The 15,914-nt window shown below is 37.3% G+C and overlaps 1 protein-coding gene across 3 annotated transcripts in view; it reads left to right on the forward strand.

The window, feature by feature from the left end:
- FABP6 (fatty acid binding protein 6) overlaps positions 1-15,914 on the forward strand; it is a 44,031-nt gene that overhangs the window by 14,090 nt on the left and 14,027 nt on the right. The window contains exon 3 of one of the 3 annotated variants that reach the window (XM_026858523.1): positions 1,031-1,120. The exons of 1 other annotated variant lie outside the window; for it this stretch is intronic. In XM_026858523.1, coding sequence (XP_026714324.1) covers positions 1,031-1,120 — 90 coding nt within the window. Of the gene's footprint in view, positions 1-1,030; positions 1,150-15,914 lie in introns of those variants that run through there. One more of the 3 variants, XM_026858525.1, reaches the window with a different exon arrangement.

The raw sequence follows: 15,914 nt of genomic DNA on the forward strand, positions 1-15,914 counted from the left end.
GTGTTTATACCTGGCAGTCCCTCTTAAAGTCACCTTGACTTCAGCTTACCTTAGTAAGAGTAACTTTTGTCTCGCATCCTTGTCTTACTGTCCACATGCCATTCATAACTGCTGTGTTTTGTAATTGGATCTTCCTTTGAGTTTTCTGGCTACTATTTATCGGATGTTTTCAAAGTCATGAAGTGGAGACACTGGAGCCTAGGATTCCACACTAACTTGCTTCATTCTGCCTCTCTTGTGATACAGTTTAGAAACTGTTCAAAGCAGAGGGGTGTGGTATAAATGACAATGTATCCAAGTTTTTCGAGCTTTTCCCTATCGCTTAAAAAGGTCAAACAAAAGTACTGAAAGCTGTAGCATACTGGTTAGCCGTCCAGTTAAGCTCTTAGTTTAAAAAAAAAAAAAAAAACACAAAAAACAACAACAACAACAACAAAAAAAACCACACAAAAAAACCCAAAGGAAAAATCAAACGAACAAACCCAAAAAAGCCAAAACCACACACACACACGCACCAAAAAAAAAAAAAAAACAAACAAAAAAAAAAAAACAAAAAACACCAGCTGGAATGGAGTTCTGCATTTCTCATGTGAGGGAGGCAAAAAGACACTCTGAGCTGGAAAAAAGACACTCTGAGCTGGAATCTTCATACCATGTAATCACATCAGTATAAAGATATTCAGGCTAATATTAATTTCTGATATAATTCTACTGACTTTTTAATCCAGTTACACTGAGGGTGAACTTGTCCCTCATGGTGTCTGCAAATACACACACACAAAAGCACTAACAGCAGTGGGAGAGGTCATGGCCCATTTGTGTATGCTAATGTCTCTCTGCCTGATGTGCACATTTCATCTCTTTATCAGATGCTCTGTTCTCTGACTAAAATTAGAATAAAAACTTGCAGTTAGCAATTTTCAATGCCAGACTTTTTTTTCCTGGAATTCTTTTTTATAACATTTTGCTAGAGGATTGGTTGTCATTCCTTCTTTGTCTGTCTGTTTCTCTTTTCTTTCTGTCTTTCCAGAGAGTTCCCTTTTATTCACCCTCTTACTTCCTCAGGCCTCATCTGATGTGCATGATTTACAAAGTCGAGAAATGCTATCATCACAGACAAGTATTTTCAGCTATTCTGATCTTGAAAATGTACTTTAGACTGTATGTGTCCCTGTCTACTCTATGTATTTTTGCATTCTTGCTAAAAATAATGTGTGATGAAAATAAGATATTAATTTTAAAATATCACATGTATTGAGGGGGAATATGTAGAGAAATAAACTACAGAGTTTGCTCTCAGTCAGCCTTTTGAGGAGCGGGGTGGAAGGGGAGAGTTGTTGTGTCCTTATGTCCCTACTTTCTTTGGAAGACCGTACAAATTTTTAGCTATTCAAATTAAAGTTCTTCTCCCCCTTTCACTTCCCTCCTCAAAGTGAGGACTAGCTGAGGACATTGTTGCCTTCTTGGCAGTAGCCTAGGGATATGCATATACCACTTAGCAGCTGGAGCTGAGTGCTGTCATCCCACCTTATCTGTAACAGTGAAGTTAGTCTAGCAAAATCTCTTAATTTCTCTGCCATGTGCTGAATAACTTTTTGTTTGGATCAAGAAACGTGTGGAGTACAGGTAGGAAATACCTTACTTCACTAATAAAGGATAGCTATGATATAACACTGTGTTGTCACATGCCTTCATTCCATCAGCAATTTTGTATTTGTGCCACTGTCTAACCAGATTTGGTTTGACTAAAGCTATAGACACCTTTCTTTGCTAAAACCCTATGAGCGTTAAGTATGCAAGGGAGAAAATGCTGTACTGCTTTCAGGACACAAACATTCCCCTGCACATTGATAGCAAAATATGCTTGGCATGCAGTGACGTTCAGTCCTGCCTGAAATAAGAGCACTCAAAAGACACAGTCTAGCCACAAGACTGCAGAGTTCAGTTGTTAACCCAATGAAATGACAATGTGAACATTATGTCCTGATTACTAAGATATCTGCACTTCTGACCACTCTAATTCATGCTAGATCTTAAACCATCTTGCTCTTTTCAATATATCACATTGTCTTCTCTTACAAATCTTTATTCTTGTCAGTATCTCATGTTCTGTTTTCTTGTGGACTTCAAGTTGTAGAACCTGTTGTGCTAAGTGTGTTTCAAAACAAGGAAAAGTGTATCACTTGTATTTTATGCATATCTGATGTGCATGTTTTCTTACTGCTACCTAATCTAATTCTAGGTAGGATCAATTTATGAAGTATTCAGGCTCAGCCTGTCTTCCTGTCAGAGCTCATCAGCAGTACCCGGCATGGTCCTTGGCAATTCACTTCCTTTCCTAAAGTCAGGTCACCTTTTAATTGGTCTTACCCAGCTATCTTGTAACTTCTAACTCTGAGAAAACACTATTTGAAGTTGGTTTGCACATCAAGAGAAAGAATCCTTCAAGCTAAAATCTTGCTCTGTTATATTCTAAGTGTGTGCTGGATTGTCAATTGTTGGGAAATTGTGTTGCCCTGTCAGGGCAAGTAATTGGAAGCTGGTCCACAAAACTGTATCAGAGATGATTAACACAAGAGACTTGATTATCCTGTCAGTAATAAGGACACATGGTGATCAGTGGAAAAAATTGCAAGATGGTAAATGTTGCTTGTCCAGAAGTTTTGGGAATGTAGAGTTGGGGTGATTTAGTTAAAATGGAAACTCTGAGAAGTCCTTTTCCTTGCTCCTGTCACAGACAAGTCTGTAAAATTACAAATACCAAGGTATAATGACACCTCTGTCACTGTCATTCAGCCTGTATTTAGTCGTGATTTCTGCATGTCTATCTATTGGCAACTCTAAGGACAGAAGATTAATGTAATTAGAATTAATCTTGATAATTTGCAAAACATTGTTTGGTCCTTTTAAGTGCATTCTGTAAGATAAGATTGGCTGGATCTTGCCTTTGAGCTCCTGCATTTGTTGTTTGTCACAGTTATTGTCTGTGTTCTACTTGACAGTTGAAGGCAATGTAAGTTTTGCCAAAGTACAATAAGCAGAACTAGATTCTTGTTTATATTCAGAGAGTTTTGTTAGTAGGAATCCGTGAAGAGTTTTGACAGGCAATTTGGGAACATTGAGCAGACAATTTGGAATATTAGAACGTTTCAATGAATTTTGAACTGCTGCATGTAAGAGTGGACATTACAAAGACCTAAGCAGGAAGGCTGTGTTGTATCACAGAATATTTTTACCCACCTCAAGCAGTTCTCAAGCATGCATAGCCCACAGAGTCTGACAGCAAGGCTGAATTCAGGACTTTGTGAATGTACCTTTGTCAGAAAGCTGGAATGAGGTTGTTCAGTTTTTTGCAATTCTTCTATTGGCCAAGTGACTTCTAAAACTGCAGAAGGCCAGTTTTTATACAGTGGAGATTATCAGGATGCTTGCATTTTTGTCATTTACCAATGTTCTGTCTCTGTCTGTCTGGTTAATATCAACTCTTAGTGTGGAATCTACTGAGGCTGTTACAGTGTTTTCTACAAAGTTATCTTGTGGTATCTGTAGGCCAGGAGTTTCAATCCTGTAATTAAAGTATATAACATTGTATTTTCTAGGCAAATGCTCAATGTCACCACACTTTTTTTTGTTTGTTTGCTGTTTTTTTTTTTGCTGTTGTTGTTTTGGTTTTTGTTACTGTCTAATTTAAATACTAGAGTAAATTGTGAAGTAATGTGTCTGCCTTAGGGAAGGAAACTTGAACAGCGGTGCTCAGTAGGTACCACAGATTCTTAAATGGTAGTAGGATGCATGAAAATAGTGCAGAATGCTTAAACACACTATGTTATTTCACAGGGGTAGTAGCAGTAATGTCTGATCTTGAATTACATATGAAGGACAATGCAGTATCTTTTATAACACAAATTCTCTTATTTCTATGGTTATCTAACTGAAACTTGCCCCTCCTACCCCCCAGCAAATAATAAAAAGAAAAATTCAAGCCTTCAACGACTGCTTCACCATCCTTGTGAGGAAATATGTTGGTGTAACTATGCTGCATTTCTCTATAGTTGTACTAATCTAATTCCCCATGTGGAGGCTTGTCACAGAATAAGGGCCAAATTCACAGTACCAAGGATATGCTGAGGTAGCTGTATAGCCCTTTTTTTTTTTTTTTTTTTTTTTTTAACAGATGGAGTTCCTTCCCCACTACAGCTCAAACCACTGTGCTGCATAGTGCATAATCTATTAGGAAAAGATACTTTTGCCAGCCTGAATTTATTTCTATTCACTGGAATGATTGGTTAGAAGTGTGGTTGTTTTTCTTTGTGCTTCTAGTAGGCATAGTTAGGCTGCAAAAACATAGAGAACTGATTTTAAAATTCATTTTTCCCAGCATACTTTATACTAGTTTGAAAAATACAGAAATTAAACCACAATAGATATATTTAATTCTGAAAAGGAAGGACATATTAATGACTGCTTTTTTGCAAGATTCTAGGATTCCTCTATTTAGGTTCTACCTAACTAATGGAATAAAATTAGAGGGAAAACTGTTAGAAAAACAAATTAACTGTACCATGTAATTCTATTTATTATGGGAGAAAGCTTGAGAATTATTTTAAATGGCAACACTGCTTTGAAGCAATCTTCCCTTCATACAAGGTTAATTCTTTGTGGTTTTGAGGTCTGTAGTCTAGATAATTCCTGTCCGAGCACCACTAGCTTTTAGTTTTACTTTCACCCCCTTGTCATTGATTACTATGTCAGTTAGATATTATGTTTACCGAATGTTCCCATCACCAGTTCTTGTACTTCAATCTAGTATATGGCTGGGGGTGGTCAGTTTATTCTGCTTTGGCATCCATTCGAATGACAAAAATGTTCTGAAATACAACTTGAATTTCATGATGCATCCTGTCAAGTGACACACTTCTATAGTAAATAAGATATGGTGAATCACACAATGCAATATAAGGATCTGTGTCCCGAAAGAATTAACCGAATGGAATCATGCTCTCTCTTAAAGATAATGGAGAAGTTGCAGTTAGGATTCTGTGTAAAAGCTAAAGCAGCCAAATAGCTGTACAGAGGAAGGAACAGAATAAGGAAGGAGGAAATCTCTTATCCTCTTTGATATAAACAATCAAAGATGTAAAAATCAGTATTGTTTAAAATTCAGTAATTGAAATATAAGCAGTCATCCTACCCATCTAAACTTCAGCGTTACTCTAAGTAATTTCTTTTTTTTTTTCAAAAGGGTTGCCCTCATACAAAAAGTTGGGAAGTTCTTAAGGTCCTTGAAATGAGTAAAGACAGCAATCATTTGGCATTGCCACCCTTAGCTGATGAAGTGCTCCAATCACATTCTGCTCCTTTAGGATTTGCATGGTAAATTTTTCCAAACCTAATTCCAATCCATTGCTACTTTTTCAATAGAAATTTTGGGTTGATTTTTTTTTTACTTAATAAAGAAACGTTTGATAGCCCACTCACAATGGTAGCATCTTATCAAATGTTGAACACAATGGAGTGAATTAGAAAAAACCCAAACACTTGTTTTCACAACCTAATCCTAGAGATTACACAAGTCTCATTAACAACATAATCATTAGTACATTAATTAGCCTTCAGTATTGTAGCATTTTGTATTTTTAATAATCCAAGATTTTTGTAGTATATTTTATGTTTGTTTGCTTTATTTTGACTATTACATTACTTGTTGTCTGCTCAGACAAAATTCCCATCAATTTCAACAGGAGTTTGCCCAGCAAAGAAGTAGGCAGTAAAGCCCTTAGAATTTTGCCCAATGTTTTTCACCTAGCAGTGTCCCTTTCTATTTCCTAACGGGTCTACTCTAAAGTCTGGCATAGCACAGACTTTGCAACTGTCTCATGTATGAAATATGAAAGTTTTAAATGCTCATGTAAGCCACTATATTAAAAGAAAGTAGTGTTTTATAGTTCAAAACACTGATGTCTATTTTAATACATGGTAACTGGGAAATTTGATGCTATTTCTGTTTTTTCATCATGGGTTTGTATTATATGAGTTTCTTAAATTTTTGTCTCTGGTACATTGGAATTTTTGTAATTGTAAGGCTTTTTCTCTATGGCATAAATTTAATATAAAAGGATTCATAATACTTGTTAAGATTTTCCATCAGAATAAAATCAAACTGGCTGATTGATGCAATCTTGGACCAGTGATAGACCAGATAAATACTGTTTCTGCATTCAGATTGGAGACCAGGAATTCTTTGTCACATCAGTAGAGAGACTGTAGTTACAATTTGACCATAGTTTTGCTTTTTCTACACCAATCAATTTGATTCTAATTTCTGAAGTCACCCAGGGTGAGTCAGATCTGGTCAAGCCAAAATAAGATCTTGAATCATTCCCAAATGATGGAAAAAATGAGTCAATTCAGAGAACTAAGCAAGTAGGGACAGCCATTATAGGCATAAAGCAACCACAAAGCTTTATATGATTCAATGGGAGAGAAGGTCCACCCAGTGAGTCAAGGTTGAATACAACTGGATGTCAGGGCTCTTCTGTTAGCAGAGCTGGTGAATGGCCAGAGAGCTATGAGAGCTATGAATGGGGAGGAAAAATGGACCAATACCTGTGTTATGCAATTGATTTTGGATTAATGTAAAGCAATACACCCAGAAGGGAATAGGTTTCAGCTGTGGCTTGGACTTCAACATTCTTTTGAGGGAAGACTAGGATAATTAACACCATGCAAATAGGCAGCGGACTTAAAACTCTGAAGGCAGGTGATGAGGCTGTGACGCATCCTACACAGTGAGAACACAATTCCTTGCATTCATTAGCATTTTTGTTGCCAACTGTGTTGGCCTGGGTACACATATTGCAATTAATAACTGCTTTCTCAGTAGTTCTGGGAAAATCTGTGCTACCACGGGGAATAGTTACTATTTTGCACAAACTGCTGTTAGCTGTGGGAAAACTTCTCATACAGAGACCTAGAAAATGAGAACTTGACACAACACAGTAACACATCAAAAGTCATGTTTAAATGTGTTTTATTTTTTGATAGTAGTGCTTCATGGCTACTCATTATCATAGGAAAAATACAGTGCATATGCTGAGTCAAGAATCAAGAAGAGTTACTGTAATATAGAGTTGACTCTCTGAGTGCAGCTACAAAATTTGGTGAAAATTCCTTCTATAAAGACACAACCTCAATGTAATTTTAATTTACAGTCAGGTATGTACCAGGACAAAATCCTTTTCCTTTAGGTCTTTTCATTTGTAGCCTATTGCTGCTACCTGATTGCTACACTGTTCTTTGCTAGTGCAGTAAATCTAGAGACCTAATGGTGCACAAGCCCCTTTGAGGACAGCACTGACTTTTAAAATATTCATTTCTATGCGGATCAGGGATATCCCAGTCTGGCTGTAATCAGAGGAAGAAGGAAGGAGACAAATAATCACTGAACACGACTGTTTAGGGAGCGATTTCTGTCAAAAAAACAATCAGCAGCAAAGGTGGATATGAGCTGGCCTTGCACCCCCAAGTATGAGTAAGAGTGATGTGGGCTTGCTTGATAGCCATAATAGTATAACTGCTTCTTTCTATTCCTTCATCCCCTAGCCAGCTGCTTCTCCTTCACTATGCTGAAATGCCTGGTGTTTCTGCTAACTGCTGAGTAATGTAGGGCTAGTGAAAGGTGCCAGACTGACAGCAGTGGGATCTGCACTTCTTTGTTTATAGGCAGAGTGCAGATATATCAGGAGCCCTGACAGTGCCCCTTGCTGTACTGGTGAGATACAGCTCTGACCTGCAGGGAGAAATCACAGAACAGAGGAGATACTTCAGGGCAGTTCAGTTCTTGGTTATTTTTTTATTTGTCAAAATGGTGCCAGCTGTGGTGGTGAATTGCATGTTCTGGAACAGCAGTACAACTCTGCTTCCAGCCAGAGATCAGTTCATGGCCTGAGTTATTCCGAATGGAATAGACCTTTGTGCTATGAAATCAGTTTGCAGCAAGTCTCCAACCACTGGGAGTTGAACTGACTACCAAATTTATCTCACCCAGGCTTAATGAACAGTCATCAGGTAGTAATGATCCTACCAATCTTGATTTAAATGTAAGTTATAGCAGGGGTTGGATTCCATATCCCTAGAGTAATTTCTTGTGCCATCCAAACCTCATCAAAGTGTCTTGGTGAAAATGATTTAAGCTAACATGTTGTACCGCATGTTGGCAAGCAGCTAAGGGAACCTGTGTATCGGTTACTGTGGCTCAGTGGTAACGTGTTAACTCACCGTAACTCTATTGTGTACCTCAATCCTCTCTTTTATTCAGATAGAGGCATAACTCTAGGCTTTTTTTTTTTTTTTTTTTTTTTTTTTATCAGGATAACAACACTATCAAGGGTGTGTCCATCAATGCCACCTTCAGTGAAGTAAACTCTGAATAGTTTTTTGAGAGATTTTTGAACAGTCATTATGATAGTGAAGAAAAAAACAAACAAAAATAAATTATATAAACTCATATCTGACCCTGTGTGAAAAAATAATGCAGAGGCTTCAGCAATTCCAGAGCTGGATCAGCCAAGCAATGTCACATAAAGCTCTCTTTAATTTTTTATTTTGGATCATGTCTGTATGTAGGTCACAATGATTTAAAAGAGAAGACACTGACCAGACAAAACCAAACCTTCCCAAAAAATACCACTGTTGTAGGAGGAGGATTCTTTCTCAAACAGAAGACTGAACATTAGTAGTGAAAGGATGTCCCTTTTCACTGCTATTTCAGTTATGTTACCAGGGACTGGGCAGAGGGGGACCTGTAGTGGTTGTGTTCTCAGCATGCTTGTCTTGTGCTTGTAAGCTTGAGCATGGCAGCAAGATGCTATGAAGCTGGTTCCAAGCCATTTCTCCTCCTGACTTTTTGTGCTGTGATGACCCCATATAAATAAATTCTATCTTGATCATCCTTCCTCAGGAATAAAGAGATGTCAAACCTCTCACTGCAGCTCCCCCCACCAGTCTACATTTCTGTTTTCCTTCAGTCCCTAATTACAGGGTCTGGACAAAAACCTCTCCTGCTGCCTTCACCCTTGTGAACATCACTCAGTGGCCGATAGCCACCCTAGTGATTCTGTGCTTCTCTGCAAAAATTACTCCTTTAGGTAGGGACCTATATAGTCCATACATCTTTTCTGAGCAAACTACTTTTCAGCTCTAAGGAGCCTAAAAAGTGGGGGGAAAAGCAGATCTTCTGTCTAGCCCTCTGGTCAACCTTTGTGCAAGCACAAGAATAGCAGCCTGTAACAATAATCTAAAAAGCATTTCTTCTAGGAGAGAAAGCTGGAGGCAGTGATGGGGCACAGAAGGTCTAAATTCCTTTGGCCAAAGAGCTCTTAGTGACACCTGGGTTACAAATAGCAATGCTGTGTGGAAACAGTGCAGATAAAAAAAACCCACAAACCCAAGGTATAAACTGGGCCTAAGAGTACAAATCACTTGTAGAAAAGCTGTATAGAAGTGCAGATTGATGTTTTAGATATCCACAGTGGAAACCAATAGATTCCCTTTGGCTTTAGAATCAAGATTATGCACCCAGATTTTGTCCATGCATGTGTGATTAGCAAATTGTTGTTGTTGGGGGGGGGGTTATGCCAGACTCTGGAGATAGCAATAACTTTAAGGCATTGTGCAGCAGTGGAGGAGTATTTTTGTAGTGAATCATCTTTTCACAAAGATAAGGACTTTTGAGACAAATACATTCTTGGAGGATGATCTTCCTCTGCAAAAAAAAACTATTTTAAAAATTTTGATTTATTGGTCTGTTTGATACTTTTTAAGGTTTCCAATATTTTTTTTTAATTTTTGTACAATATTTTCAAAAGATTTTGTTGATTTTTATCATCTTACCAAATAACTATTTTAAAGCCATTATTTAACTACTACATTTTCTGGTAAGCTAAGAGTTTTGGTAAATTAACTTTGTCAAAGATCATTTGCATAGTAGTAAAGAAACAAGTCAGGTGATTGACACTATTTTGAATCCTTGGTAAAGGAATTAACTTTTTAAGTGGTTTAAAACATCTGAAAATTATTTTCCAGGTTTGTGCCAAGTATAACTTTTGAGAGGTGGGGCAAAGAAGTGGAATCTGTCTCATGATTGTATTTTCCTATTATGTTGTGAGTTTCATTTGTGGACAAAAGACATTTTTCATTTGGCTCAGTGGCCAAGGTAGAAATAATTGATTATATTGTCATAGACTCATAATTTATGTTGGAAGAGGTCTCCAGAGGTCATCTAGTCTGAGCCCCCACTCAAAACATGTCTAGTTAAAGGCATGATGCCTTAAAGTTTAGATGGTCAAGGCCATCTCTAGTGCCAAGGATAGAGATTCCACATCCTCTCAGGGTTACCTGTTCCAATATTTCACCAATGTTATGGTTTAAAAAAAGAAAATCATAATTGCTAATAGAATTTCTCATATTCCCAGTTGTGTCTGTTCTTCCTCCTCTTATCACCATGCCTCTGAGAAGTGCCTACCTCCATCTTCCCTCTTTCCTGCAGTGAGGTGGTGCTAGGGTGTAGTAAGGTCTCCCCTTTGTCTTCATTTCCCCAAGCTGAAGAGACCCAGTTCTTTCAGCCTCTCCTCACCCATAGTACCCTTAAGTATTAGCGTTTACACAGGTGGCAAGAGGAAAGCTAGGCATAAAATGTAGGCAAACCAGAGATTTAATCCTCTAAGTATAGCTTTAGTTGCTGTTAATTATGAAGTGTTTTATTGCTGATTCCAGTATTGCTCAGTGGGACACCTGCTCCTGTTTTCTATTAGCTCTATTTTTCCGTATGTTAGCCATCTTCTCTATCTTCTTTTCTCTTGTTTCAGCAGGTTTTTTTTCTCCCCAATACTGTCTGCAAAAGTGAAAGTCGTGAAATAGTTGATATCAGTATGCAATGCATTACAGACTTGCCTGAGCCTAACATTCAAAGGAGATGTATAGAGCAAGATAAATTGTATTTATTTCTCTTCAAACAATTGTCTCAGTCTGACTATTTTACAGGCTGCAGAATACAGCAGGATAGTGGTTTATATCCAGCATACCCTTGAAAACTATGCCATAATCACAACAAACTCAACAATCATAAGAGACAGTGAGAGCTCATTTTCAGAGGTCCTAAGCAGTAATGGACCTACAGGCATCACTCTCTGACCTTGAGAGAAGTACTAGCTCAATTCCTCTGGCCTTTGCAACATACTATTTGTAAAGAACATTGACAGCTTCAAGAGAAAAGTGTACTAGAACTGTAAAGAATTAGTAACTAATAGTCACAAAGGACTGAAGAAATTTACATGTCAATTCTTGAATATGGACATTGCAGTTCAAAACAATACCAGAATGTCCTCATCACACTTCTCTCTGCATTAGCAAGTTGAGAGGGGTTTTTATGATAAAGCCTGATCTTGCCGTGTTTGCATGCAGGAATCATTATCATGATTTATTCTGCATTCTACCAAGTAGCAAAATGAAGAAACCAAGCACAGTGAAAGCAAAAGGCAGCCCACCTTGAACCAAGGCGACTTTGTGTTGCAAGGCAGTCCTTAGCAACCTGAAGCCAGAGCCCCTTTCTGGTAACAGAGAGTAAACTCAAGCAAAGATGATTGTGGCTTGTTTACAGAATCTCATCAGGTGCTTGAAGGTGGGTGAAAGACTTGCTGTTAAGCAAGCACAGAGTAGCATTTTCAATCACCCTATTTAATAATCTGTCTATATCTCGAATTTTGTAAATATGACAAATTCCAGTATCGTGCAGGAAGAGCTTAAGTATTTTCTTTTCTTTAAATCTCCTGTCTTTTATGACACAAGCTGCAGCTAGCCTTATAAGCTACACATTTTGACACAGAAGTCCATTTGTGGCATATTGAACATTTATTTATTCAGCAAAGAAGCAGAATTAAAGGTTTATCACTAGATGGCAGCATGGTTTATGACACAGATGTGTCTACCTTGATTTTCAATATGCTCTGAAAGGCTGTGCCTACTCTGGAGAAGCATTCAGAGAAATTCAAACTGATTTTAGAACCACCTCAGCATGCTCACCAGGGGAGTCACAGAGATAATCCTGGAACTAGAATCCTGCATTAACGGTGGATGCAACTGGTTTTTAAACTTTGTGCAAATTTTGTCAAAGCATTTTCTCTCTGAGGAACCAGAATATTAGGAAGTTGGCACTCTATCCAGTCACTGAACCAAACATCCACATTTTTAAGCATCCTGAGAATGATAAATTATCTGTATATGTTACCAAACTGAGCCATTCAAAAATGCAAGTTTAGGTTAAAAATGAAGTTTAAAAAAACCCCACAACCTCACAACAGAATTGTCACTGTTCAGTTTTTTTGTTCCCTGCTGCTTTCCCATCGTTTAGGAAGAAAACAGCTGTTGTTTGGTACTATGAAGTAAAGAAGCTTCCAATTGGAAGTTCAGATTTTGAAGTGTTTTCCAGACTTTCCTTCTGATTCCAGGAGGAAGCCTTAAGAGAAATATGGTTTATTCCAGGGTTTAAGACAAAATTGCAGCTGTTAACAGCATAGTCTTATTTTTCCAGTTTTACATCAGTGTTTCCTAATTAATAACAGCAAATTTATTGCTGACCAACCTGAGAATAACTCCTGTTGAAGAGGGACACTACAGGCTAGGTGTAATAAGAGCAGTTAATAGAACAAGTAGATGCAAATATCAGCTGGTTTTGGAGATAGTGAAGAAATGGCATATGAGATGTATGTATTTTCTCTGCTACAAAAGTGTGTTTATTTCTCTTGTTAAATGTATCTAAGAAAATATAAACAATTTTAGATTGTTGTAAAATATGCAGTGAGATGTTACTGTGAATCATAGACATCAAAGCATAGAAGAAGCCCCAAAAAGTACTTATTTGCAATGAAAACTGGCTTTTCTCATACTTCAGGAAAAGAAATACATCCTTCTCTGCTTTAGTTATTTTCAAACTCTTTCTGTTCTTGCACAATTAACCTGCATCAGTATTTTTAGTGTGGCACTAGTGTAAGAAAAAAATCACTCAAATACTGGTTTCCCATGTCTGCCTTTGAGATTCTATAAGAAAATCCTTGGATTACTGGGGTAGAAAATAGCATATCACCATCACTGGACAGCTGTAGCTCTGCTCTTCAGGTGAGCTGCAGGAGAAGAGAATAGGGGGAAATCTTGAGAGAGTGAAGGTGATGGGAAGGAACTAGTAAACATGATTTTAAAATATAAAAACGTCAACTGAAAACCAGATGTGCCTTCAAAACAAAAAGTCTAAATGTAATAGTCCCTTTAACAGAGCTTCAGGAACTGCAGCTGATGGAATCCTCTGGAATAGCAGAATTTAACTGTGCAGGGGATTTATGTGTTCCAATAAAGCAGCAGGCTTTACAAGTGCAATAGATGGAGGTTAATACACTTCAGGAAAATTGGTGGAGATGCAGGGCAATGTGCAGGAGAACCATTTGTATCTAAAAGATGGAGTGGTGTCTATTGTTTTAACAGACAGCAGTGAATCAGGATTTCTGGCTATTAATCCCATCTCATATGACCTGGAGCAAATTGCATAATCTGTATTTAAAATACAGTACTATTGCTTTAATGATGGAGAGCTGGGGAGCAGCAATCTGGAAAGCAGGATGCATAATAAAGTATGCTGTGTTTATTCCATGCATACTGAACTCTGAGTAACCCTTGCAGTAGAAGGAGTTCCCCTGGCAGGCCAAGTAGGGAATTTGGCCTTTCTTTAGCTCTGCAGCTTTGTGTATTTGCTTCAGTGACCATTGATGATCCAGATACAGGATATGTTGACATTACAGAAGTAAAGATGCATGAAAACAAACAAGATGTGAAATTGCAGTATCTTAAGAAAAAATTTAAATCTTCCTTGTTGGAAATAAGAAAACATTGTGTTGGCATTTTCAGTAGAAACAGCCTGTTTCAAAACCAAAAGATGTATTTCGATTTATTGGAATGACCTAGAAAGTTTTCTTTTGAAACATACCAAACACATACATGTATTTCTAAATGGGGAATTGTCTTATTGAAACTGAAAGTTAACCCTTTGCTCAGCACCTATTGCTAGCCTACATTTTTCATCATACGTATCATGGAGTAAACTCTGCAATATATTAAAGAAAATGCTCAAAGTATCCCAAACTAGATGGAAGAGGTGAAGGGAGTAGGACTGCTATCAAGGTACAGTTATTAAAAGGAACTTGTATATAATGTATTAATGGATTTGAAAACAAACATTTCAGATGTTTTTAAAATGTGCTTGTTTTAAAACAAAGAAAAAAAATATTTGGGTTTTTTTCAGTTTTAACTGTGGTTTAAAAAAATCCTGAAGCAGCAAGGTATGTAAAAATATTATTCCAACAAAAAAATATAAACTTTTCATAACTAAACTATGTATAAGCTTGCATGTTGAACAGAGATAATGTAATTCAGCATCTACACCAAAAGTTCAAAGTATTTTCTAAGGAGGCAGCTTTAGTCATATATTTGATAAAACTAGGCTGGCTGTGGACATGGGATCAATTTAGACTAGACATAGTGCTGAGGTTATTTGAGACCCTTACATGTTTCTCTAGATTGCCATCACTCTTTTTCAGCACATTGATTCCTTAAAATAAAGGAAAAACAAGGAAAAGACAGAAGCTCTTAAAGTCTTTGTTCTTCTTTGAAACAGTACTTAAAACAAATGAGTTTTCCTTAAACAGTATAAGGCAGAAACAGAGACAAGTGGAAAAATCGTATGTCCCTGTGCTTCAAGATATGTAAATTTTTTTAAATGACTCCTTACCAATGTGAAGAAATCTTTTGTGTTAAATATGATACAGAGTTCTGCAAAATCCTGAATGTCTTCAATTCCTGTTAGATTCTCAATTAATACAACAAAATACGTTGTCTCACAAGACTAAATAGTATTTTTACTGAGTAGATAATGTTTGTTTTTAAAAGTCCATCACTTCATTGTTACCCATAGGCTACACAGCAGTAGCCTATGCTTAACAAGCCAATAATATGAGTAAAATTGAGAAAGGCAAAGAATTTCTTTATAATTTACTTTTTTTAAAGAACTTCCAATTTTCAGTGTTCCTTATATCTCTGTAGACTTTGAAAACCTCTCCCTTCAATATAGCAGATTGCACTTAAAAATTGATTTATTGTTTTATAACATGATCTGTTTGGGATGGAACAGGGCAGGTCTTAGCCTGTAGAATTCCTACAGTAAAACAAGTTAAAACATGGTGTTACGTATTGTTCTTTATTGACTTAAGTAAACTTAGTTAAAGGCGAGCTCTGTGCAGCATTTCTCCAAAAGAGCGTAAATCAACACAATGTACACTAAATCATCAGTTGCTTAGTTTCTTAGGTGGAGCAAAGCATTCTGTGCTTATTACAGTGCAGTGAATGCTGCCTGCAAGAATGCAGTCGTAGGGTGCTGCAGAAGGGGTATATGAGAAGAGGAATAACTGAAATAAGCAAGTCAGTTCAGTGCATATAAAAATGCAAGCTCTAGGACTGGTTTCATCAAGTTGTCCAGCTATCGTGAGAAGCCTGCTGCCACCGGAGCCCATGCAGAACTCCAGTTAATGCTGTAGAATAAGCAGGATAAGTTCCTGAAACCCTAAGTGCTTGTTTCATCCCATGTTCATCCTGCTGCCTTCTAATTTGAATATATTACTGTACAAATTTTGTAGGTAATTCTAGCTGTAGAGAGGAGGGTTCCAGAGCATGATACCTTCCAAATACATTGTGGCTAAGAAAGAATTTGATTTTTTTTTCTTGGTGATAATGCTGGTGTGTGGTGGTGACAGCCTATTGCACTCAGTTACGCTTCCTGCTATCAGTTCCCAATATTTTGAAATGCAGGTACAATGCAC

The sequence above is a fragment of the Athene cunicularia genome (genome assembly GCF_003259725.1).
Source record: "Athene cunicularia isolate RWA chromosome 13 unlocalized genomic scaffold, athCun1 chr13_part1, whole genome shotgun sequence".
Lineage (NCBI taxonomy): Eukaryota > Metazoa > Chordata > Aves > Strigiformes > Strigidae > Athene > Athene cunicularia.